The sequence below is a fragment of the Mangifera indica genome, chromosome 6 (assembly GCF_011075055.1).
Source record: "Mangifera indica cultivar Alphonso chromosome 6, CATAS_Mindica_2.1, whole genome shotgun sequence".
NCBI classification, from domain to species: Eukaryota; Viridiplantae; Streptophyta; class Magnoliopsida; order Sapindales; family Anacardiaceae; genus Mangifera; species Mangifera indica.
In genome coordinates, this window is record NC_058142.1 from 13,187,417 (window position 1) to 13,210,767 (window position 23,351).

At 31.5% G+C, this 23,351-nt stretch overlaps 1 protein-coding gene, 1 long non-coding RNA gene, 2 other non-coding genes and 1 pseudogene across 4 annotated transcripts; 2 read left to right on the top strand and 3 right to left on the bottom strand.

Moving 5' to 3' along the window:
- The first annotated feature begins 10,589 nt into the window (after positions 1-10,589).
- LOC123219154 (ADP-ribosylation factor GTPase-activating protein AGD12-like) lies at positions 10,590-16,103 on the top strand. The gene is made up of 9 exons (XM_044640922.1): positions 10,590-10,882; positions 11,499-11,585; positions 12,243-12,324; positions 12,997-13,072; positions 14,104-14,267; positions 14,623-14,758; positions 15,079-15,195; positions 15,370-15,465; positions 15,551-16,103. Exons 2-9 carry the CDS (start codon positions 11,546-11,548, stop codon positions 15,830-15,832), a joined length of 993 nt encoding a protein of 330 aa, XP_044496857.1. The 5' UTR covers positions 10,590-10,882; positions 11,499-11,545; the 3' UTR covers positions 15,833-16,103.
- Positions 16,104-16,720: 617 nt separating this feature from the next.
- On the bottom strand, positions 16,721-18,484 carry LOC123219155. The gene is made up of 2 exons (XR_006502822.1): positions 17,977-18,484; positions 16,721-17,247 (listed from the first exon to the last, which is right to left on the bottom strand). It is a non-coding gene; the product is annotated as an uncharacterized LOC123219155 (long non-coding RNA).
- LOC123219837 lies at positions 17,081-17,184 on the bottom strand. Its single transcript, XR_006502918.1, has one exon. It is a non-coding gene; the product is annotated as a U6 spliceosomal RNA (small nuclear RNA).
- On the bottom strand, positions 18,294-18,396 carry LOC123219858. The gene has a single exon (XR_006502936.1). It is a non-coding gene; the product is annotated as a U6 spliceosomal RNA (small nuclear RNA).
- Positions 18,485-18,542: 58 nt separating the features above from the next.
- LOC123219682 lies at positions 18,543-22,740 on the top strand (annotated as a pseudogene).
- Positions 22,741-23,351: the final 611 nt, after the last annotated feature.

Genomic DNA, 23,351 nt, shown 5'->3' on the forward strand with positions numbered 1-23,351 from the left:
TATCACACTTATATTTGTAATTATACATTATATAAATGAATTTATTTATAATAATAATAATTGAATCGTGTATCAAAAACCTGATTTTCTGTATTGTATATTATGTATCGTATGATATGCCTTTTAAAATAAACTAATAAAATATTAATAAAAAATTATAATTGATACATCATCATTTTAAAAAAATATTACAAATACCTATAAAATTTAAAAAAATTTTATATATAGCCCTAGTGCATCATCATTTTCTTTTAAAAGGTATATCAATTTATATCGGTAATATATATCGTATTGTATGATACGTTCATCGTATTGTATTAATTTGATATACTTTTTAATACATATCATTTTTCACTTATATTGTATCATATTATAAGATACTAGTAACTATGTTTTTAATATATTAGAATATTTTTCATCATGTAACCACAATATTTCTTTGTCACAAGTGAAGAATAATTAATAAAATGTTTGATGCATTGTTTTCGGTTTTAGTAATTGAAAAATGATTTTTATTTGAATTTTAAATTAAAAATAAAAAAATTAATTTTAGTTAATTATTGGATTGGCTTGTGAGCTTGGTATAGCATGCCTTATATAGTGGCATGTTGTGAGCCTTAATATGTTGGTGGGTTGACCAACATGAAAGGCCTGCATTGACATAGTCCACGAGCACAATAAATTGTGCTGAAGCTAACCCAACATGACCTACGAACACCTCTCTCTCTCTCTCTCTCATATTGAATCCTTTTTCTCTAATAACTAACTGAGTGCATATTTTACTCAAAGTAACAACTAATTTTTTATCGACAATTTTCATATTGGTTTAATTTTTACTTTTACTTTATACGTTTGTAAGTTTTGATGGTTATTCATACAACTCTTTCAAGTTGTATATATCCATGTGCAATGTTATAGAGGATTGGATTTGAATTGAGTCAATTTGATCTTGAAAGTCGGCTTAGTTTAATTCAGTTCAATTAGATTTGAATTCATGCAGTTTAAATTCAAATCAAGTTTTACTCCAAAAAGTCAACTTATTTTTCAAACTAAATCAAACTTGAACTAGTAGGTGTTTGATTTAATTTAGTTCGATTTGAGTTAAACTTAAATTCATAACTCGAATCCATAGTTTGCATTCGTAGCTTGAGTTCAGCTTAAATTTATAGTCTAAATCTATTAGTCAAATTCATGGCTAAGGTTTTTTTTTTGAGTTCACGACCTATTTATAAAATGATATTGTTTTATTCATTATTAGGTCAAACGATATCATTTGGACAATAAGTTACAAATTAGAACCTTGAATTCGACTCAAAAATTTGTCAAATTAGTTAAAATAAGCATGAAATTTACCATGTAAACTTTTTTTGGCAAAATTTTTATAGTTTTACTTTTTTAAGTAAACCTTATTTTCTATTCCAACAATACCCTTTATCCTGTTTCTTTTTATCCAGATTAGTTTTTACCAGAAAATGTTTTATTTTTTAAAGTATACAGATTACATTTAATTTTTTCGTAATTGTTAAGATTTACATATCAAAAACAGATTAATTTCTGATGTAATAGTTGATATTTACATACCTTTAGAAAAATGATGAACATAACTACACAGAGAGTGCATGTGGGTTGTGCATAGGTGCTAAAGGTGCGCGTTTTTTCAAAAAGGTGCGTGTTTTTTTTGAAAGGGTGCGAAATGCTGCAAAAATATATGAAAGTGTAAAGGGGTGCGGAAAAATATGAAGGAGTGCATAAAAATATAAAGGGGTGTGTGAAACTGTGAAGGGGTACGTAAAAATGTAAACGGGTGCGTAAAACTGTGAAGAAGTGCTGAAAATGTAAAAGAGTGCGTAAAAATAATATATATTATTAATATATAAAATATATTACTGAGTCTTTCAATGTTTTGACACATACTGCATGAGGTTTGCCCATCACCATATTGGTTGAGTTTATGAGGAATATAATACAACATTGGTTTTACAATCGATGAAACTTGACAGGTATATTTGTTAAAATTTGGTATATTTATTTATTGTTGATTACATTGGGCTTGACTAGTTTTTTAATTAGGTGAGCGATCTCACCGATTAACACCATTGGTGGAGGATAAGATTGTTGGATATGTGTGCAAATTTACAAATATAGTTGTCAAACTGATTAACATCCATAGATACGAAGTTCATAATTTGGGGCAGCAAGTGTTTCTTCTTAATCTTTTTTACTAGATATGTGGTTGTGTGAAATTTTAACTTTCTCAAATTCCATATACTCATGTCACGACTATTACGCGGTTCAACAATCTTTTAGATAGTTTCAAATGGGCCAACATATATTACTCAATGAATTATTTACAAGTGGTACATAGAGAATATGTTAATTCGGTTGGCCATCAATCAACATAGGCACTATCTAATATGTTGACAATTTATCAATCCTAGATGCAATGAAGATGATCCAATCATTCGTCTAGCCATGGTAGACAACCACCACAAAATTGCAACCACTGTCATCAACCAAGCCATAATCGATTGCATTGTCCAAGTCTAGCTCCGGTGCACATTGTTGGCTTGTCCTATACATTAAGTAACAACAAACAATGAGGTCGTCGTATAGACACGACAACCCATCCAGTAGAATAAAATATCATGGTTTGTTTTCTTTATTTATTGCTTATTTTCTTTATTGTAGTTTTGTGTTTTGTCACTGCATAAGTGTATTAATGTCAAAATGGTTTATTATGATGCTATGCCAATCATGATTAATTATTTACTAATGTTTCAATTGCACGTTATTGTTGGCATGAAATCTATATGTATGTTAATGAAAAAGTTGCCACTTTTTGTGTAACAAAGCCGCTTGTTCAATGTTACAAGTTATTTGTTAGTTGTAATGTACAAGTGAGTTGTTAAATAAAGGTTGTAGTTTTTTTTTTTTTAATGCATTTCCTTTCCAGATAAACATCAAAAGACACTCTATTATCATATTTGGTTTATATTAATGTTGTAATGGTTTATATGATGATTGTTTATTTTATTTTGTTATAGTTTATTTTGCGCTAATGGAAAATAACTGCATGATTAAAAAAAATATAACATTGATATTTGTGACAACTCAGTACTAATATAAAAATCATTAACATGAGTAAAACACCAATTAAATTATGCCCATAAAGTTTGCATGCCGGCCCAAGATTAAGGGTATTCCTCCAAGTTTGTATAAATAACCAAAAATATTTCATTAATTAACTCATCTAACCAATTACCACAACAAATGAATTGGAAAAAAGATTATTCTTATAAAGTGTTTTCTCATAGTATACTGACATGGTGATATGCTCTCTCAAAACTTCGAGTGTTTAGCTATGAATTTGAAGTCATGATTCTATGTTAGGTACTCTATAAACATTAAAATAAAAACTCCACAATCACCTAATTTAGGTTGTTGTTTTGGGACATCTTGCACGCACCTAAATTTTAATATTGGGGGTGACGGTGGTGGTTGGATAGCCTTTAAGTTATAAAAATTACTAGCTGAAATCATGTGTGACAGAATCTTATATGGTTTCATAAACTTTTTGAAAATATTTTTATTAGTGGTGTATATTGTGGAGTTGTATACATACATCATCAAGGAGATGAAATCAAATACACCACATACTTAGTGTTGATTGTCAAAATTGATTGAGAAAAAAATACTTGAGACGTAATGGAATTATATAATCAAATCGATAATACTGCATGTCAAAATTTGCATATAATAGTTTGCATAACAATAAAGTATACCGCCTTGTCAATTTGACTCCATGCTCGAAAATATTAATTCGTAGTATTGGGAGAAATGTTATGGATTTGATTCAGGAAAAATGATGACCAATCACCATTCGCTTTTTGACACGATTGGTGGTACCATTAGATCCCATAAAAAGGACATGTCTATTGTTTCTATCAGATGCACCAAGGTACCAATTATTGAAGGCTAAGTAGGCTTAGACTAAAGTTTGATTCGTAACACCGATTTCTTGAATGGGCATATTGGTCTTAATTGCAATATTCTTTTGTGTCTTGGTTGGGTTTGTGAAAGGACTAATCAATTAATTGTCCTTTTAGAAAACATGACTAAATGATGACTGTTTTGGTAGTGTGAGAGCCTTCCCTACATTTTTCTACGGGGGAAAATCATCTTGTCGCACATCGTCCTTTTGAGTGACAACACCTTATTGAGACAATGGCTCTAGAGGCACATCCACCTGCTCAGAGACATCCATCTGAACATATTACATATATGTCATTGCATATTAACACGTATATACACATGAACACAAAATAACAAAGTTAACTATCATAAACCTACCTTTATCCCAGTCTTTGAGTATATGAATCCTCAAATTCTTTTATCCGGTATAGTATAAAGGATTGAAATTGTTGCAAATCACCACATAGTTGTTGCATCTCCCCCCATAACATCTTAACATGCTGGTCAAGGTGTTGTTGTTTTGCAATCCAATCATCAAGACCTGTTATGATAGGAGCTGTTAGAGACGGTCCTTCGATACACCGCTATAAACAATACCATGAATTAACTGTTGTGCAAGAAAGGGCCTCTGGGATTGTTGGGAGTGCGACATTTAGGAAGTTAACTTATATGGTAGGGACATCTATAAGTGTGGGAAGGCATCAGGGAACATAGGTTAGAATCCTTATGATATGAACCCTTGTGAGGGAGAAACCCAAATAAAAGAGATGATATGGGCATATATGGGCTCTGAACACCATTAGTATACGATCGAGAAGACCCATCTGAAGGTGCTTAGAAAAAAGCATGACGTGTTGAATCAACATGCAAATTGTTATTAGAGGTTGTCAACTCATCATTGGATGATAACACAAGTGCCTCTTCTCCCATAAATGCTAATGTCGAAATATACCATTCTTTTTCCCAGTCAAACTACATTGGATGCAAGATAGGTGTAGTCAAATGCTAAAACAAAATGAAACTTTGTCAGAAGTAAACAAATGATATCCTAAAATAAAATGATATACTATAAAAGTAGAATGATTAACTTATCGGAGTTTTCACCATAATTGCTTTAATGTCATCCTATATTGGTAGCAAAATAGTCTTCTACTTAGGCATTCGGGTGATGCGATCATGTGCAATGATTCGTATAAAAGGCGATAGGTTTCCCAGTGTCTCATAAATCTAATACTACATAAAGAAGAACATAAACAACAACATATATGATTAATGTTTATGATAATATGTTTACAAATTTTAACTTGATTGATAAAGTGATGCTTACCTGAAGTGCAATAAGGATTCCCATCATCAGGTAATTAACCACAGGGATTAACATCGTGTAAGACTATTGGTTCTTTAGACAATACTCATATCTTAAATTTGTGCCCTACCATATGGAGGTTATTATCTTATTCCATGACAACAAACCTCATGGGTACCAACTAAATGCATCAAGATCATCGGCCAGATGCAAGAACTTATCGTTGATAACATTCTTATTATCTACCCTTAATAACAAGACATGCGATAAATATAGTACCTCAAAGTTTACAATATCCTCATCATTGTTTCTCTAAATCTGGTCTTTTACTGCACTTTAAATGTCCTTATATTGTAATGATCTTTGAACCCTTGGGAAGTATTATTGCTTCAATCTATGCCTTCATAAAATATCCACATAGTGTGACACATTTGTATCATCACTGAATATAAAACTAGTCATAAAAGCAAATTCAACTAGGCTGAAATGAACTTTGGTGCCATTTATTCTGAACATAGTTTTCTCCCAATGAACTCGTGGTTAATTAAATAGACTAGCATTACATGCATAAGAACGATGCTAAATCACATCTCATCAAATCCCAAGAATCTCCCAATATGGGTAATCTGAAAAAGCTCTTGTTGCATCATTGTTGGTTTCTCATTGACAATGCTTGCCATATCATCTTCATGCAGAGGGATATTTGGACACAAAATCTAAACGCTTCATGAAATTTGTACACCCTCTGCCAAATATTGATTTAGTGTTTTTGAAATAGAAAAGTGGAAAAGCATAACTGAAAATGGAAAAATGGAACAATTGAAAAATATGATGAGAACCCTAGCATATGAGTAGTTATAGTAGGCGAAATCGCCTATAAGGTGATATTGCCTACATGTTTTTTGTGTTCATCACCATTTCAATCCTAGGTCACACAACCAATTGCAACAAATCACAAACTTCATTTAAAAAAAAAAAATCCCTAATTTTGTATTCATCCAACCTTAGATCTAACCATAAAATAAGCCATCATTTAACAATGTAATCTTCTTCGGATTTTCTTCTTATCCTTGGCATCAGTTCATCTTCTAATGGCCAACATCGGTTCTTTGTCTCGTCGACGATGGTGATCTCCTATGGTCAGCGTTGGTAGTGAAGGCTTGCAATGGCAAAAACTTGCTTTTACTTTTTCTTTTTTGCAAACTAAATACAAGTTCACATGATGTTTTCAGATCCAAATTGCTTTTCCTTTGCTTGGTTTCAAAAGGGAATTGCCTATAGGGTCATTCATGCATGAACAATTAACCAAGTATGGATTCAAACATTGGTCAAAATAGGGGTATTATAGGATTTGTGTATATTTTATGGTATATTTGTTTTGTGTCTAAACAGTGTGATAGAATTGTATAGGTAAACCCAAAATATGGTTTTTTTTTTTTTTTTTCAATTTCCCTATATTTAATCATCACACCATTATAAATGAGAAGGAAACAACTAACAATTGCTACATTCACAATGGTCACTAATTTTTTCACATAAAGATTGTGGATATTGCTATTACTATTTAGTATTATAAATTTTAGACTTTCATAAATGTTATTGGATCTCTTTTACTCGAAAACTAGTTTAAGAGTTGAAAATTTCTCACATATTTATATACACATACCCAATTTGTTTCTCAACTAAAGTGGTATGCTCAACAATCTTCTCTTTCATGCAATGGGTCATCAATTTGATACACCTCACAACCAAGTCTAACAACCTCCCTCTCAACCAAACCAATTGGAGAGTAAAGGTGAGGAAAACCTAACATGTGGATTTTGAATAGAACTATTCATATACCTCAGATTCTGATATCAAATATGAGAATTTCATACTAAGTGTTATTGAATTGTCTCACCTCGAAAAACTAGTTTAAGAGGTAGACCTTCGAAAGTGATTCCAATTCAATTATGTAATTCTTTTTGTAGTTGAAAACTAGAAAACAAGTAGATATATCACAATGGATTACTCAGGAAATAGCATGTGACTGTATAACTCAAAAGCTAACTTGAAAAATAGTGGGTTTTAAATTTCATGAATATAATCAACATATATATATATATATATATATATATATATATAAAATCATTTTTAATAAATAATAAAATTATATGCACAAACAATATATATAACTTTATATATAAATAAAGTTATATACATAAGTTATGTTATTATGTGATTGAGTATTATTTTATCTTTAGTTTATAACTATCCACTTATATAATGACATATTATTATTTGTGTATAAAATTATGCACATAACACTACTTTTTAATAAAATAGATCACCTTTTATCTTGGTTGACCTCAAATACTTCTTTTCATATTGTTTACAGTCTTATCCTTTATAAAATTATCAAAGAAGGTTCAAAATTATTCTATACAAAATCCATGTTTTTGCTATTAATTAAAATTTATTTTTCTTTCTCTACACATATAGCTTTATTTTATTTTTGAAATAATCAAGGTTTGATCAATAACATATGTGCATTGGATTTTTTGGGATTACTTTTTCACATTTTATTTGTTTCCAACTTTGAATTAAATTGCATATTTACAAAAAAAAAAAAAAAGTGACGCCACAACCACTTGCATGCTTGATTGATCTCTTACATTAATAAAGATATATTAAAAAAAAAAGTATATATGATGGTTGGTTTTCTGTTCAATCAAATTTATTGAGATAAAGATGAAGAGGTGTTAACCAATACCTAATGATCAACTATATAAACTATATGTAGCAGCCAATCACGTCATGTAAACGTTATACCAAATCACAGTACGATCAGAAGACTTTTTGTTTAAAGAGTAGAAAGAATAACTCTTGGTAGTTATAACTGTTTTTCATGATTTCTTTAACATGTTTTTCCTATTCCCTATCATTATGAGATAACACGATCATTTCTTATCAAATTGAGAACACATGATCCTCTACTTTTCGTAATAACATAATTCTAGCATCAAGTTGTGTAATTACACTTTTCATAACAAAATAGACCAAAACAATATCGTTTTTTATATGTATTGATTAAAATAATATCGTTTTAATTTATTCAAATCAAACTCCCAAGCTTATAAGCTTGGTGAGCCCCCAAATTCAAGCTCGAACTTGTTTCGAGCTTATTTGAACTAAGCAAAAAAACAAGCTTGAGTTTGATTCAAATCCACTCCTAATCTTGTCACTCTTATGTTAGAATGAAGTTGTAGGTATATTAATGAGTGAAATACAGGACATAGATATATAACTTTATAATAGTGATTTTCTTAAGACTTTATAAATACTTATGAGATCAATCATACAACTTACAAAATTTCAAAATACTTGTAACTTCTAATACACTTAATTTTTACTTATGGATAGATAAACTCAATTGATCTATATCTTTAGGGTAACAGTTAACATATAGAATTATGTATTGACATGCCAAGTTGTGTGTGAATGTAAAGGTGGTGGATTCGAGTTGAGTTAAATGCAAGTTTGAATTTGCTTAAATTTGTCTCGACTCAAGAGAGTTGAGTTCAAGTTTAGGCTCGAGTTCGACAAGTTTTGAAAGAACTCAACCTAAAACCTATTTGAGAAAATTCAACATCACAATAAGACATTTTAATAACTTACTTTACTTCTTGTAAATAGATCTGACAATTCATGTTATCAAGTCATATTTGTATCATGTCAGTTTGAGTTTCAAGTTAGAAGTCTTCAACTCTAGCCCAACTCTAATTAGAATTGTATCAAAAAATTTCAACCTTAACCTAACGCTTTAATATTTAAGTTAATTTGACCTAACGCAAATTGATTCAAAATTGTCTATTGTTTTCATTTTTCTACGAATTTTTTGGGGTTTAATTTCTTCATAAAATTATCTCAACCTATTATTAATGAAATACATAATATAATATTTTATCTTATTTGCAAATGTTCTAAAAAATACATACCAAGACGTTTAAAATATGTCAATAATCTTACTAATTAAATCACATTCTTACTATAGTATAGTAAAATAAAATGTTTAAATAAAAATTAAGAATAATATGAATAATTATAATTATATAAATATACAACTATATCATATGTAAAGATTTTAACTGCTATTGATATTGTCCTTTAATATTTTTGTAATTTATCTCTAATAAATTCTACTAAAATAACATTTCTCTAAATATTTGAGTTAGTTCGAGTTATTTTTGTGTCAACCTTAAAACTATCCTATTTAGTTTCGAATTGTGTTGGGTTAACTCGAAATAAATTTCGTATTCGAAAAACTCAACCTTAACTTGATTTTTTTCATATTATGTCGAGTTAACGAGTCGTGTTAAAATTTGTCAACTGTACTTGTAAATAAGCTAACATGATTCCAATAGTCCCATATTTGAAAGAGAAACTTTAATAACTAACCTCAACCATTACAAATAAGCTTACTTATTTCTTTCTTTAACACAATTTAACTTCACTCTAATCAAGGGTGGAATTAAACTAAGTTCAAACTTAGACTTGTTTAAGTTTGGCTCGACTAAAAAGTTAAACTTAAACGTAATAAATTTTAATTGAACCAAGTTTGAGTTCAATATGAAGAGTATTATATATTATATTATATTTTTTATAATAAAAAACATGCAAGAAAATTGATTTGTGGCAAGAAAGTTGATTTGTGACAAGAAATGAATGAATAATCTTATTTATAATTGGTGAGGTATCTAAGGTATCATCAAAGGTGAATTGTTGAAGTGTATTTTTCAATGTGGGGCTTTTAAAAGATACACTCCAACAATCTACTCTACCTACCCATTATAAATAAAATTTAAGTGTTCAATCTAAGTCTAAGAATCCTACATTTGTAGGGAATTTCAACAACCCGTTTAACTGGTTATAAATACCCTTATTATTTTTATTTCTCATCATAACTTAACTTTTTCTAATATTTTTTTATATGAGAGCATAGAATTTAACAATAAATAATTTAAAAACAATTTTTTGAAATTAAAAATATTTTTTTTTTTGTTAAACTTTAACCAAACTCGAGTTTGGGTCTTATAATTTGAGTTTGAACTCGACAAATTCTTAAAACTACAACCATGATTATTCATTTTAGACTTAATCAAATTAAACTAACAATCAAGATGAATCTAACTCAATTTAAATTTAACTAATTCAAATATTTTTTATTAGGAAACATAAATTTTAAAAAATAAATTTTTAAGTTTAAAAACTATTTCTTCATCCGAGCTTAATAATTTTTTATACCTACGGATTTAAACTCGAGCTACGTCTGTTTGTTTTAAACCATCAAGTTGAATTGATACTGGAACCGTAGCTGACTTGGTTCAAATCCTTGTGCTAGATGGAGCGCAAGATAGTGAGAGAAAATTACAACGAAATATTTGTGAATCAATCTGATTTCACATGTGTATGATTCTCAGAACAATAATAAATTACCCAAATCAATAACATTTATTTATTTATACTTTGTTTTCATAACCAAAATCAAACTGAATTGTCGCTTCTCCGGTTTGACCGCCTCTCCATCAGCTGTCAGGATTTGTCCTAACCCATTCCTTTTTCCTGGTAATCAGATGTTTCTTTCGTTTGCACCGCCGTTAAAATTGTTATCTTGTTTTTGTTATTTATCTTTGCATGATTGCATTTGTTTATTTCACAATTTTTGTCTCCATGGAAATTGCTTTTACACGTTTCTTAATCTCGAGGTTTGTCAACATGTATTGTAAAAATCACTTCTCTTTTCTTATTCGAGCTTGGCTTGTCGGTGTGAGTTGTATTCTTCATTGTTTTGAGGTTCTTTTGGATTTTAATCATCTGGGTTCTGCATTTTTTAAGTGTTATGTTTTGGGCTAAAACATATCAAAATCAGATAAAATTTTGATGTTATGATGGTAATTTTGATTAATTTAAAAGATATAATACACCCACCTGTGTCATTTCACTTGAATTCAATTGTTTCAGGTATAAATGGATTGTTATGTTTTAATCATGTCAGACAGTTGTTGAACTTTGAATTGGGATGATTTTGTTCCCCGGAAGAAGGAAAAGGGTCAAAGAGAGTGAATGATTTTGTCTAAAGGATTTAATATTTCAAAAGTTGTTGGGAGTTTTATGGAGGTGTTGATTGTTTCAGTTTTATTTTTTCCTTTCTTTAAAGTTTGTTGGGGTCAAATTTTTGCAGGCATCTTGGTCAATATAGTATTTGTTGGATGACTGTGGGTCGAAAATATGGCAATGAGGAGAATGGAACTTAGGAGACCTGCTTCAGGTAATTTTATTGTATGATAAAAGTGGTCTAATAGTTTTGTTTAACTGATATGTGTAAATTTTTTTAATTGTAAGTGGTTTGCGTTTAGTTATCCATGTAATCTACTTGGAGGCTACATGGAGTGCAGAATTGTTGAGGAAGTAATTTATGATTAGCTTTCTTAGAAAAATTACAAGTCATGATCAAGATATGTATGTCACTTTTTGAAGAAATTATACCTTAATGCTTATTAGGTGGTTTTGCTATAAGCAATACAGGGATACTGTAAAATCATGTTGGGGTGGAAACTACTCATCATACATTTTTATTAAAATCTAACTTTACTACTGTCACAGTCATTATAGCCATCAATGGTGCTATTTGACCTGAGAAAACGCTAGTTGGAGGTTTAGGTTGTGGAGAGGAAAGGAATACAGAAAGTTTAAGCATTAATTAGTATGTGGTTTTGTTGGATAAACAATACAAAGACAATATCGATGCTCTATGTTTTGAGGGAAAACATGGTGATTTAGTCTGTTTCTTCGTGCTTTAAAACTGATGTTTTTTTATAACTGATATTGTAAAGTGTTCTTGGGAAGAATTGAAAATGGTGGTTTTTTTAATTCTCTTAATTTTCCTTTAACCATTTTTTTTTTTCATTTATGTTTTTCTATAAAGGTAAATCCAGGTTAAAGGAATTATTGCTTCAAAGTGATAATCGCATTTGTGCTGATTGTGGTGCTCCAGATCCTAAATGGGCGTAAGTTATAACTCTTCAGTTCAATTGTACTACATAAAATATTCAGTTTTGTAATTGTTTATTACATTTAGAATTATTTATGGCATTAAATGTAAATAGTAAATAGCAAGTAGCTTAATTGAGTACCTAACGGATAAGATTTATTTGGTGCATTTATTGGACTTGTAGTATTAAGTTGATTAGTTCTTGGTATTGTCAGGATAAACTAGTTTTAAATAGAGGTTGGAATAATATGGTTGATACAGTGAAGCCGGTGTAATTAAATTGCCTGACAATAGCATTGTGTTTTCTTCCTTCAAGATCAAGGAGTTACGATTCCTGTCTTTCATGATATTAGATGGAAAGGTCTTATAAGTGTTATTATAAGAGATTCAATTGAGTTTTAAACATTGGTGAGGAAGGGTTTGGGCAGGGGAGGCTACATCTCTTTTGTGGCTGAATAAGGCCACATATAAAAGCAGAAAACCATTTCCATAATATGTTGAGGTGATGTCTTCTGGAATATTTCTTCCAAAATCAACTAATGGACACATTCAGAAAGATATTATACTAGATGCTTAGCCCAAGAAGTGACTATGTAATAAAGATGCATAAGTAACCATGAGTTTATGTCTTTTGCTATGATACATGCCAGTAAAGTGTAGGGAAATCAATTGACCTCTGCATATGCAGGTCAGCTAATATTGGAGTCTTTATATGCTTAAAATGTTGTGGTGTGCACAGAAGCCTTGGTACACATGTCTCTAAGGTAACTCTGGCTTGCCTCTGTTTTAATTTCCTTAATTAGAAAAGGATTTCTTTATAGGAATATTAACATGTGTGATCATGTGCATGTATTCTCATACTACAGATATGATTAATTTACCCTGAAAAAGAAAAAAAGACGGAATCTGCATATCTCATTCTTGCTGTAACTATTTTTTAGTTAGCATTATGTTCAGGTATTTGCCTGGTAAACTTAATTATTTATTATTAGATTTTGATGTAACAGAATAGAGCCAGAAAGGTTTAATTATGAAGCAAAATGCTGCATAGCCTATGCTGATAGTGTAATCAGGGAATGTTTGCATAGCTGTAATCACCATCTGGTTGATGGCTTAACACCATTTTAATTTAGTACCTTGTGCATGTAACGTCATAACATTTATGCATGTTTGCTACATCTATTTGATTGATGAATTTTTATGAAGGAAATAAAATAACTATATATAAAGAACACTAGATGTAGAACTTCTCTTCTCCTTGTAAAACTCAAAATGACCATCATATTGTCCAGAACAAGTTTTGGTCTTTGTTTGATATCTTTCGTTAGAATGGGTTTTAGGTTAATTAAATTAGGGGCAGATATTTGGATCTGAAAGAAGATAATAGATCATTTATGAACTTGATTAAATATTGTTTTCATACTAAATGCATGATTCAAATATGCTTAATTAACTCTTTTCATGCTTTGTCAAGTTTTTCTAAGTGTCTTGTTGGAACCTGAACCTAGCAAATTTTTTATGTATTATGGCTTCATAGCACAACAACATTGATTTGTTAACTATGATCAAGTGGTTGATTATTATGGTAGTTAATTGACTAAGATTTGATAATTAACTAGTAGAAGGGATTTGAAGAAGAAAAAAGTGGAACTATTTAGTATTGTCTACCAAACTAGACTTATATTTCTTTTTCATCTCAACATCAGTGGGTTTTCCCTGGGTGTTCTGTTCAGTGGTGAATGACAATTATGTTTGCCAGCTTGAATTCCATTTGTTCTTGTCCTTCCACTTCCAGGTTCTGTCTGTGACATTAGATGAGTGGTCTGAGGATGAAATTGATGCCATGATTGAAGTTGGAGGAAATGCCTCAGCAAATTCAATTTATGAGGCTTTTATACCAGACGGAGTTGTAAAGCCAGGACCAGATTCCAGCCATGAGGCCCGTTCAAAGTTTATTAGGTTTGTCAATTCTTAAATTTCTTTTCAGCTTTACATCCATTTATGTGCATAATTGTAGCTCTTCTTAAATTCTGTGTGTAATGCAACTTTAGTTTAGACCTCTACCAAATTGTGGATCACAATAGGGCTGGTTGATGATATGAAAGTGCTTACTATAGTTTCCCTTTAAACCTACTAGCAATCTAGTATACAATTGTTTCCCATTCGTACTCCTACTTCTAGTTTTTACTATTAAACTTGGATGTCTAACTGACATTGTTATTTCGGATTATGCATTGGTGAAGATGTACCAGGTTTGACTTCAATAGCTTTGGTTTTGGAGTATTTATTTGTATAATTTCAATTTTCTGTGAAGGTCAAAGTATGAACTTCAAGAATTTCTGAAACCTAGCTTGCGGATGTCGTCAGGAAAAACTTCTGCTTCTCTCCAAGCAAGCCATTCCTGGCAAATTTTAGATAGCTTTAGAAGTAATACATCACAGACAGAGTCGGTAAGTTTCATGGTTTTAATTTTTCCCCTTCTGTTCTCCAAACGAGATCATAAAGTTTTTAGTAGTCATGGAAGGTAATTTTTTTAGAATAAATATAGCCATCTTTAAACCAGATATCCACAATGGTAATGTATCATACATGTGCATTCTTTTGTTGTAATGATAAACTTTTCCTTGTTCGAATATTGTTTATGCTATTGTTCATAGAAATTGGCTCATGTTTTGTAATTTGGTTTAGTAACAACGTGATGATATTGTGTCATTAGCTACATAGTTGTACCATGAGTAACTTCAATCCTTGTCATTGATAATTGTAACAGGCAGGTATGGTAGAGTTTATTGGTTTATTGAAAGTCAAAGTGATAAAAGGTAAAAATTTAGCCATCAGAGATATGATGTCAAGTGATCCCTATGTCGTTCTGAGTCTTGGACAGCAGGTTAGTTTCTCTGTTTCTGCGTTTTAAGTTCTATAATCCTTGGGACTGAATATCTGGGGTGGATATTATAATGTATTTTGAAAACAGCTTGGATGATTGCATTTGCTCTCAGTTAATAGTTTTTATTTTATTTTTCATATTTTTGATGATGATATGGGTATTTTTTGTCATCAGACCACTCAGACAACCGTAATGAACAGCAACTTGAATCCAGAATGGAATGAGGAGCTTATGCTTTCGGTTCCTCAGGATCATGGACCTGTAAAGTTGGTAAGCCTCTTTTCTATATTGTCACACATTCATTTTCACAATGATGAAAATAATTTTTTTTACCTTTTGAATTTCCATATTGAAGAAAGTGTTTGATCATGATACATTTTCGGCGGATGACTTAATGGGAGAAGCTGAGATTGATATCCGGCCTATGCTAACAGCGGCCATGGCATTTGGCGACCCTGAAAAGTTTGGAAATATGCAGATCGGGAAATGGTTGAAATCAAATGACAATGCACTGATAGAGGACAGTATCATTAACATTGTTGATGGGAAGGTGAAGCAGAATGTATTACTGAAGCTCCAGAATGTGGAATCTGGAGAAATGGAGCTGGAACTAGAGTGGATGCCTCTTGATCAATAGGCATCTTTACACCCCATTTTGATAAAAATCTGAATTGACTTGAAGTTATTCTTATGGAATGGCACCTTATCTTTACCTTTCCTACTGTGTTTCTAAAATTAACTTTGTACTAAAATTTGCTTGTTTGATGAAGATTTTGTTGTCTTCCTTTGTTGATGTTCTAAAGTCTTTGCAAGAGGTTCAGAAACAGAAGAAGAGTTTGTTGTTACAATTTTGTATGAAAATTGGGCATTTGTTATGTGTGACAAATTTACTCGAGTATTATTGACCATATGTTGTGCTAAGTACTCTCTTCATCATTCTGATAGGAATAAATAAATCAGTCTCTGAAAACATCTTTCTACAACTGTGCCTCAGTTAAATGTACCCATTTGGAACCAAATTTAATTATATGAAAAAGTGTCTCCGCAGGAGTACTGGCGAAGCAATCTTTGTTATCGCTGCTACAAGGCCAATCTGAATTCATATTGTGCTTCTTGTTGATGGTACGATCAGAAAGTGCAAGAAGGGATGGTGGCTTTCTGACTTCTTAACAGGAGTTATAAGTGACATTGCTCTACAAAACTATGAGCTGAAAAATCTTTGTGGCCATCTGCAGAAATCCAGTGGTATACTACATGGCAGAAAAATGACATACTGTAATAATTTAATCTCAGCTCAGGTAGCTAGAAAAAGGACAATTGCTAAGTAGCTTGAGTTCCAGAATATTTGTAGAGTATTAGGAAAGGTTTAATGGAATTTTCAGGAAATTGAGGATAATGAAATTTAAAGTGCACATGAATTTGGCAGATTTACCCAATTAATTATTGCCTTGTATAATCAGCAATCAACGCTTTAAAACACATTAAATTCAGCAATATACCAAATCCAGTTTAAATTTCAAAGACAGACAAAAAAACCCAGTTTACAACACATTAAATTGTCACGCAATCACCAAATTCATACCAAACCCAGAAGCAAAAATACGGTTCAGAAATCCAAAGGGCAAAGAGAGAAAAAAATTTGGACCATTTCAGAAACACAAACAAAGAATGTCAATGGATGGAATGGAAGAAGAAGACTGATCAACACATATCCAATCAAAATATTGTCAAAAAAATCCATCAATAGAAACACAGAACATTGCATCAATCCCAGAATTAAAAAAAAAAAACTGAGCTGCCGAGAACAAAGACTAAAATCCAGGAAGACAGAAATAAAACCCAGCTGGAAAATTGAAAGAAAATAATCAAACCCAAAGAATGAAAAAAAAATTAGGACAATTTCTCAATCAGTGTGTGTCATCATTGTGCAGGGGCCATGCTAATCTTCTCTTTTATAGTTCCAACTTTATTGGATGTCTCTGAAGAGACAAAGATTTGGTCCCTTGTGAGTCTGAGCGTGGCAAGAGTCTGAGAGTAATTGAACAATATATTCTGTCCACGACAGAAGACAGAAGAGTAGAATTTGGTGTTAGTGTCATTAAAAGTAAGAAATTGATGAAAAAAATGAAGATTTTGCAGACAGAAAATATGTTTATGCATTTCATTGATAACTAATGAGGTAACATACGAGTCTGTCTGTCAAATTATGAGGTTGGAGCAGGGCCAAGTAAGGGAAGAAACTTTAGAAGAAGGGAAATTAAAAGAAAGCTATTAACATCGCAACAAAAAAGATAGATGCAAACAAATTTCAAGAGAATTGTAATGTGATTAATTTTCCAGAATAAGGGCCAAAATTGAGTTGAAATCCAAGGAAAACTCCGAAGTAATCTTTTGAATCCATTCACAACAGGGCGGCAGAGAATTTTGCAAAAAATATCAAAGCATTTGAAAAGATTCTCATTGAGCAAATAAGGCAAAGTGATCAGCTGAAAGAGAAGACAAATTTGTGCGCCGAAAACAAACAACATGAAGAGATACACAAGCCATGACGAATTGAATGATTAAAGAGCGGTCAAATTCTGTTAAAGAGATATATCATAAACATCAATCCAACAACACCCACCACCCCATTAATTATAATTGGTATGAAAAATAGGCACATAAAATTAGTAATCAACCGATTAAAACACATTAAATTTGGCATGCAACTATCAAATAGCAAACCCAGAAACACAAACATTCAAACCAAATAATCAAACCAAGCCCAGTACAAAATCATACCATTGTGAAAAACCCATCTCAAAATTCATACAAAATAATAAAACCCAGTTCAAGTTCGAACGAGTGTGAGAAACCCAGCTCATAAAATCAGCAATGACAGGTTTAAAACACATTAAAATTAGCACGCAACTATCAAATACCAGACTCACAAATACAAACGTTCAAACCAAATAATTAAACCAAACCCAGTTCAAAACCAAACCATTGTGAGAAAAACCAGCTCAAATTTGGTACAAAATAATCAAGCCCAGTTCAAAATCAAACCAGTTTGAGAACAGCTCAAATTTGGTACAAAATAATCAAACCCAGAAGAGAAAAAAAATTTGGACCATTTCTCGATTTGTGCGTGTCATCCTTGCGCAGGGGCCATGCTAATCTTCTCTGTATCGTTCCAATTTTATCGGATGTCTCCGAAGAGACAGTAACCTGATACCTTGTCTTTGCTTATAATATATTCATCTGTTTCTCAACTGGACGATGTGGGAGGCATAGTTGGTTTCTAACTAGATGACTCATTCTACACGTCACGTGATCTGTTCACTTTTAAATGAATTTGAGTAGTCCTGATGTTGGGCTCGAAGCCCGACAAATCTACACCAAAGCCAGGTAATAATGTGACCATTCTTATTATTAATTTTTGGCCAAAGGCCCAAGTTTTAATATGTTTTCAAACTCATATTTACAGAGTTTAAAAAATTCAAAATTTTATTCATTAATTAATTTAAGTTAAAATTTTTGTTAAAAGCAGGAATAAAATCATTATTTTATTAATAATATAAAAAATATTAAATTTTTTTATATTTTTTCCTTTAAATTTTAAAAACTAATAATTTCACCGTACTTAAAGTTTTCTAACTTTGAGAAGTTACATCCCCCTCCTCTCAAACTTAAGGTTTTTTTCTTCTTCCCTCCGACCAATGTCTTCAATGTCGACAACCTCCCCTCTCCACCCTAAAACGTTGGACGACGTCTTCCCTCTCCTAATCTCTTCGTCAGAGACGAAGAAATTAGTCTTTTCATCGAAGACAAAGAGATCTAGAGAGAGAAGGTTCCCGTATCTTGTCAGACACCAACCAACATTTTAGGATGGAGGGCAAAATTATGAGTTTTCAAAGTTAGAAAACTTTAGGCAAGAGTGAATTTATTAGTTTTTAAAACTTAGGGGGGAAAAACAATGAATTTTATATTTTTTAATATTATTAGTAAAATAACAATTTTATTTCTATCTCTAAAAACAAATTTTATCGATAGTTGACTCATTAGTGAGACTTTGAGTTTTTCAAACTTTGTTAGTGTGGCTTTGGTTATAAATCAAAACTTGGGTGGGAAAAAGACCTTTGGCCTTTATTTATTTATGAATATTCAAAGTCAGACATCTTATTTTCTTCAACTAAATAGGATTGATTTATAGCAGACCTGCAAAACCATCCTCAACAGATTTATAGCAATATCTTTGAGCTCAACTTCTTGTATGTACTGCCACTTACTATTAATATTTCTTTCCGATTTCTCTACCCACAAAATTGAAGTCAGGCTTTGAACGAGAAAAGCAAAGGCAGAAAGCTTTTGGATGGGCAGCTTCTAACTTTCAGGAATTCTTCACCCTACTCATTTCACTAGGTCAGTCACACTTTTTAACTTGTATAAATATATTAATTTCTTACAAACGAGTATAATTTTGTTATGCAGGGCCAATGGTGAGAATGATACAACACTCAAGATTCTATATTGTGGCATTTGTCAAACTGATTTCGACAATGTTAAGAATACTTATGGAATTTCTCTCTACCCTGTTCTCCCCGGGTAAATTTAATTAAATTTCAGTTTTCATTATCAAATTTGGAATTCCATGTGAACTGACTACTTTTATATTAATTGCAGACATGAGATTGTGGGAGAGGTAATCCAAGTGGGTACCAAAGTGCAAAAATTCAAACTAGGAGATAAAGCAGGAGTCGGTTGTTTTGTAGGTTCATGTGGCAGCTGCTATGGTTGCCAAAATGATTTGGAAAGCTACTGTCCCAAGAGCATCACCACCTATACAATCTTTGACAATGGTGGAGATAAAAACTACGGCGGATATTCGAATTTTGCCTTTCATATTCCTGAAAATATGGCATTAGAGGGAGTTGCTCCATTGCTTTGTGCAGGAATTACAGTTTTTAGTCAGATGAAATATTTTGGACTTGACAAGGCAGGATTGCATGTGGGTGTGGTTGGTCTTGGTGGATTAGAGCATCTTGCGGTTAAGTTTGGGAATGCATTTGGGATGAAAGTGACTCTGATTAGTACATCGCCAACCAAAAAGATTGAAGCCGTTCAACAACTTAGAGCTGATTCTTTTCTTGTTAGTCATCACATGGACCAAATGCAGGTAATTAGCTTCAACTTTGTCTAGATTTTTCTATATTATTATCATTATTATTGCTGTTGTTGTAGTTGTTGGTAAGTAGGGAGGAGAATCTGTTAGAATATGCCCTAAAAATCAATCGTTTTGTTAGTTTCAATAGTTATATATTTTACATATACATTATTAATAAAAGAAGTGTTTTGTCATACTTCATATATTTTTTGCGTCACTTTTATATCTATATTGTAGTTGTATATTACATCTATATTAGCTATATGCATATGACATGTGAAAAGTCCCGATGAGTTTTAATAAACGTCATCAAATCGTTCCTTGCATAGACAATCTGTTTGGGCAATAGTATTGCATAACGAATGTGTGTTATATCACCATAATATATCAATGGATAATATTAGACATGGTGGATATACACATAGATAAACAATAGAACCGTTTGATAGTTAGAGAACCGATCAAAGGTTATTATATTATATTGTTTATTGAATGTGACAGCTGAACGATGATCACATGGGCATTAATACATAGTCAATGATACATCGTAAATTATACTAGTGTATAGATCCTTTGACTTGAGATATCATGGTTGTGCTTCGTTCTGGAATGTATGATTCATATGGTGTATACCATAAGACTAATCATGTCTCGTTCAGAAGTCGTTTTGATCATATATTGCTTGAGCGAGAGGACAAGTGATGATCATACAGAGATTCGTCAGCTCGACTGCTCCTAAGTTTTCATACGAATATCGAGAAACATGAAAATCTAAGACATTGGCCAATGTAGATAAAAGTCCACATGAAAAGAGTTTCGATGTGACACGTTCTGAGGTATAACTTGATATTCGAAAAGATTAAATATTGAATTTTGACATTCTATGAATCCAAGTTTAATCGGGATGTAACGACGGAGAGATTGGACTACATGATAAATGTGAGTAAGAAATGTTCATTTGACATTATGTGAAGCTTATACTTCATTGTGATGTAGGGCATAAGACATTGCTAGATGACACCACATGATCAATGGGAGCTTCGTTTTGTAGCGAAAAATGAAGTATATCGGTTAACGACAGTTTTGGGTTATACAGTAATATAATGAAACGTATCGTTTAATATAGGGCGCACGACTACGTCACTATAAACCTTAAAGGTCATACCCAAATTTCAAGGAAGAAAATGGTGTTATGAAGATAAAAATATTTATCCACGGTTAACTAGCACTTTTCGAGAATAAAAATGGTATTTTTTGAATAAGATTCGGGAAAAGGGTAAAATTATCATTAACACTTTTGAAATTGTTTAGAAAGTGGAACATATAATTTTGGGCACAAATTAATCAACATGTGTCAAAATATTGGTTACTCTTAATTATAAACCAATTGAAATTGGACACATGCTTAACTTGATAAATCAAGTTTAAGCTTAATAAATGGGAGAGAAATGTAAAAAAATAATAAAATTTTCTTCTTCTTCCTTTTGCCATGAAAAGTTTCCATTTTTCTTCCTTAAACGGTGCAAGTCAAGAGATCACTTATTTTAGTGATTCAAGCTCCCTAACTTCAAATTAAATTACAAGATACAAGGTAGTTTACATATTTTTATGCTTTATTTCTTGAAATAACATGTAAATTTTATATTACCATTGTTACATATGATGTGAACATGATCTAAAATTCTAATTTTCTTGCCAAAATCCTATATAATCATGGAGGAGAAACTTGGTCAACAAAATTTAGATTAAACTTTATGATTAAATCACCATCTTTATGAACCTGAAGTGGTTGTGCAAAAATATCTTGTTTTCTAATGTACGCAATGATTTGTATTTGTGAATTTGAATTAGAAATAAAATAACACTAAATCATATAATGACATTTAATAATCATTGATACACAAATTAGTATTCATTGCATTGAATATGTTTTTATATATAAATAAATAATGTACGATGTAGGAAGCTATGAGCACCCTTGATTGTATCATTGCTACAATCTGTCCAACTCATTCTCCTCAAGCTTAATGGAAAGCTAATACTACTAACACCACCTGATTTGCACAAACCAATTGAGATACCAATTATACCTTTATTTTCAGGTAAGAAAACTTAAATATTTTTCTTTGTTTATACCTCTTTCTAAATTTATTTCTTTGAAAAGATAGCTGAAGAAAATTATAAAAATTTCAATAGGTGCAGTTAGAAGAACAATTTCAGCAAGCATGGCAAAGGGAATGAAGGAGACACAAGAAATGATAGATTTTGCAGCAAAACATAACATTACTGCTAATGTTGAAGTTGTTTCAATGGACTATGTAAATACTGCTATGGATCGTCTTGTTAAAAGTGATGTTCATTACCGATTTGCCATTGACATTGCGAATACTCTCAATCCTTAGCTCCAAACCAACTCTACCCGCCATAAATTCAAATAAATGATGTTGTTAATTAGTTCATTTCTATTTCTAGTTCATTATGGTTCATGTTGGTTGGATTGAGAGTATTTGGCTTCATTCAAGAAGGTCCTGTGGAGCATGTAATCCAAGAAGGTCCAATGATCATAAGTGTTGTCTATGTTCGTTTTTGCACAATGGAAGAAGGGGAGGAGTGGGCTATTTGTGCAATGGGATCGGTAACACAGAGACTATTATGGTAGTGCTACATCAAAAGGAGGAGATGAAAATATAGGCTGCAATGGTAAGAAGAGATGGCGGGTGGTGGCTATCACAATGGGCTCTATTATGGCGTGTCATGACAGTGGAGGATGATGATGAGTTGATGCTATGTGCTATAAATGAAAAGGAGGAGGGAGTTGGTTGTGCTAAATGGGTGATAATTCAAAAAAAGTTTCCATCCAGCACTTTTGTCTGTCTTCTTCCATATTTGATTTCATTAGTTCGTCATGATTGACTTCATTTGAAATACCTGTTTTTCCACTTTACATGGCCGTGATTTTTTGAATGATTTTCGATACCCTTAGTGCTTCACATTGTTTTACACAATATTTTCT

Bases quoted from the DNA above. Each gene is read 5' to 3' on its own strand.
- LOC123219154 (XM_044640922.1), top strand. From the start codon at position 11,546: ATGGCAATGAGGAGAATGGAACTTAGGAGACCTGCTTCAG. The intron at 14,268-14,622 runs GTTTGTCAATTC...TTTTCTGTGAAG, and splicing joins GCCCGTTCAAAGTTTATTAG to GTCAAAGTATGAACTTCAAG. The intron at 14,759-15,078 runs GTAAGTTTCATG...TAATTGTAACAG, and splicing joins ATACATCACAGACAGAGTCG to GCAGGTATGGTAGAGTTTAT.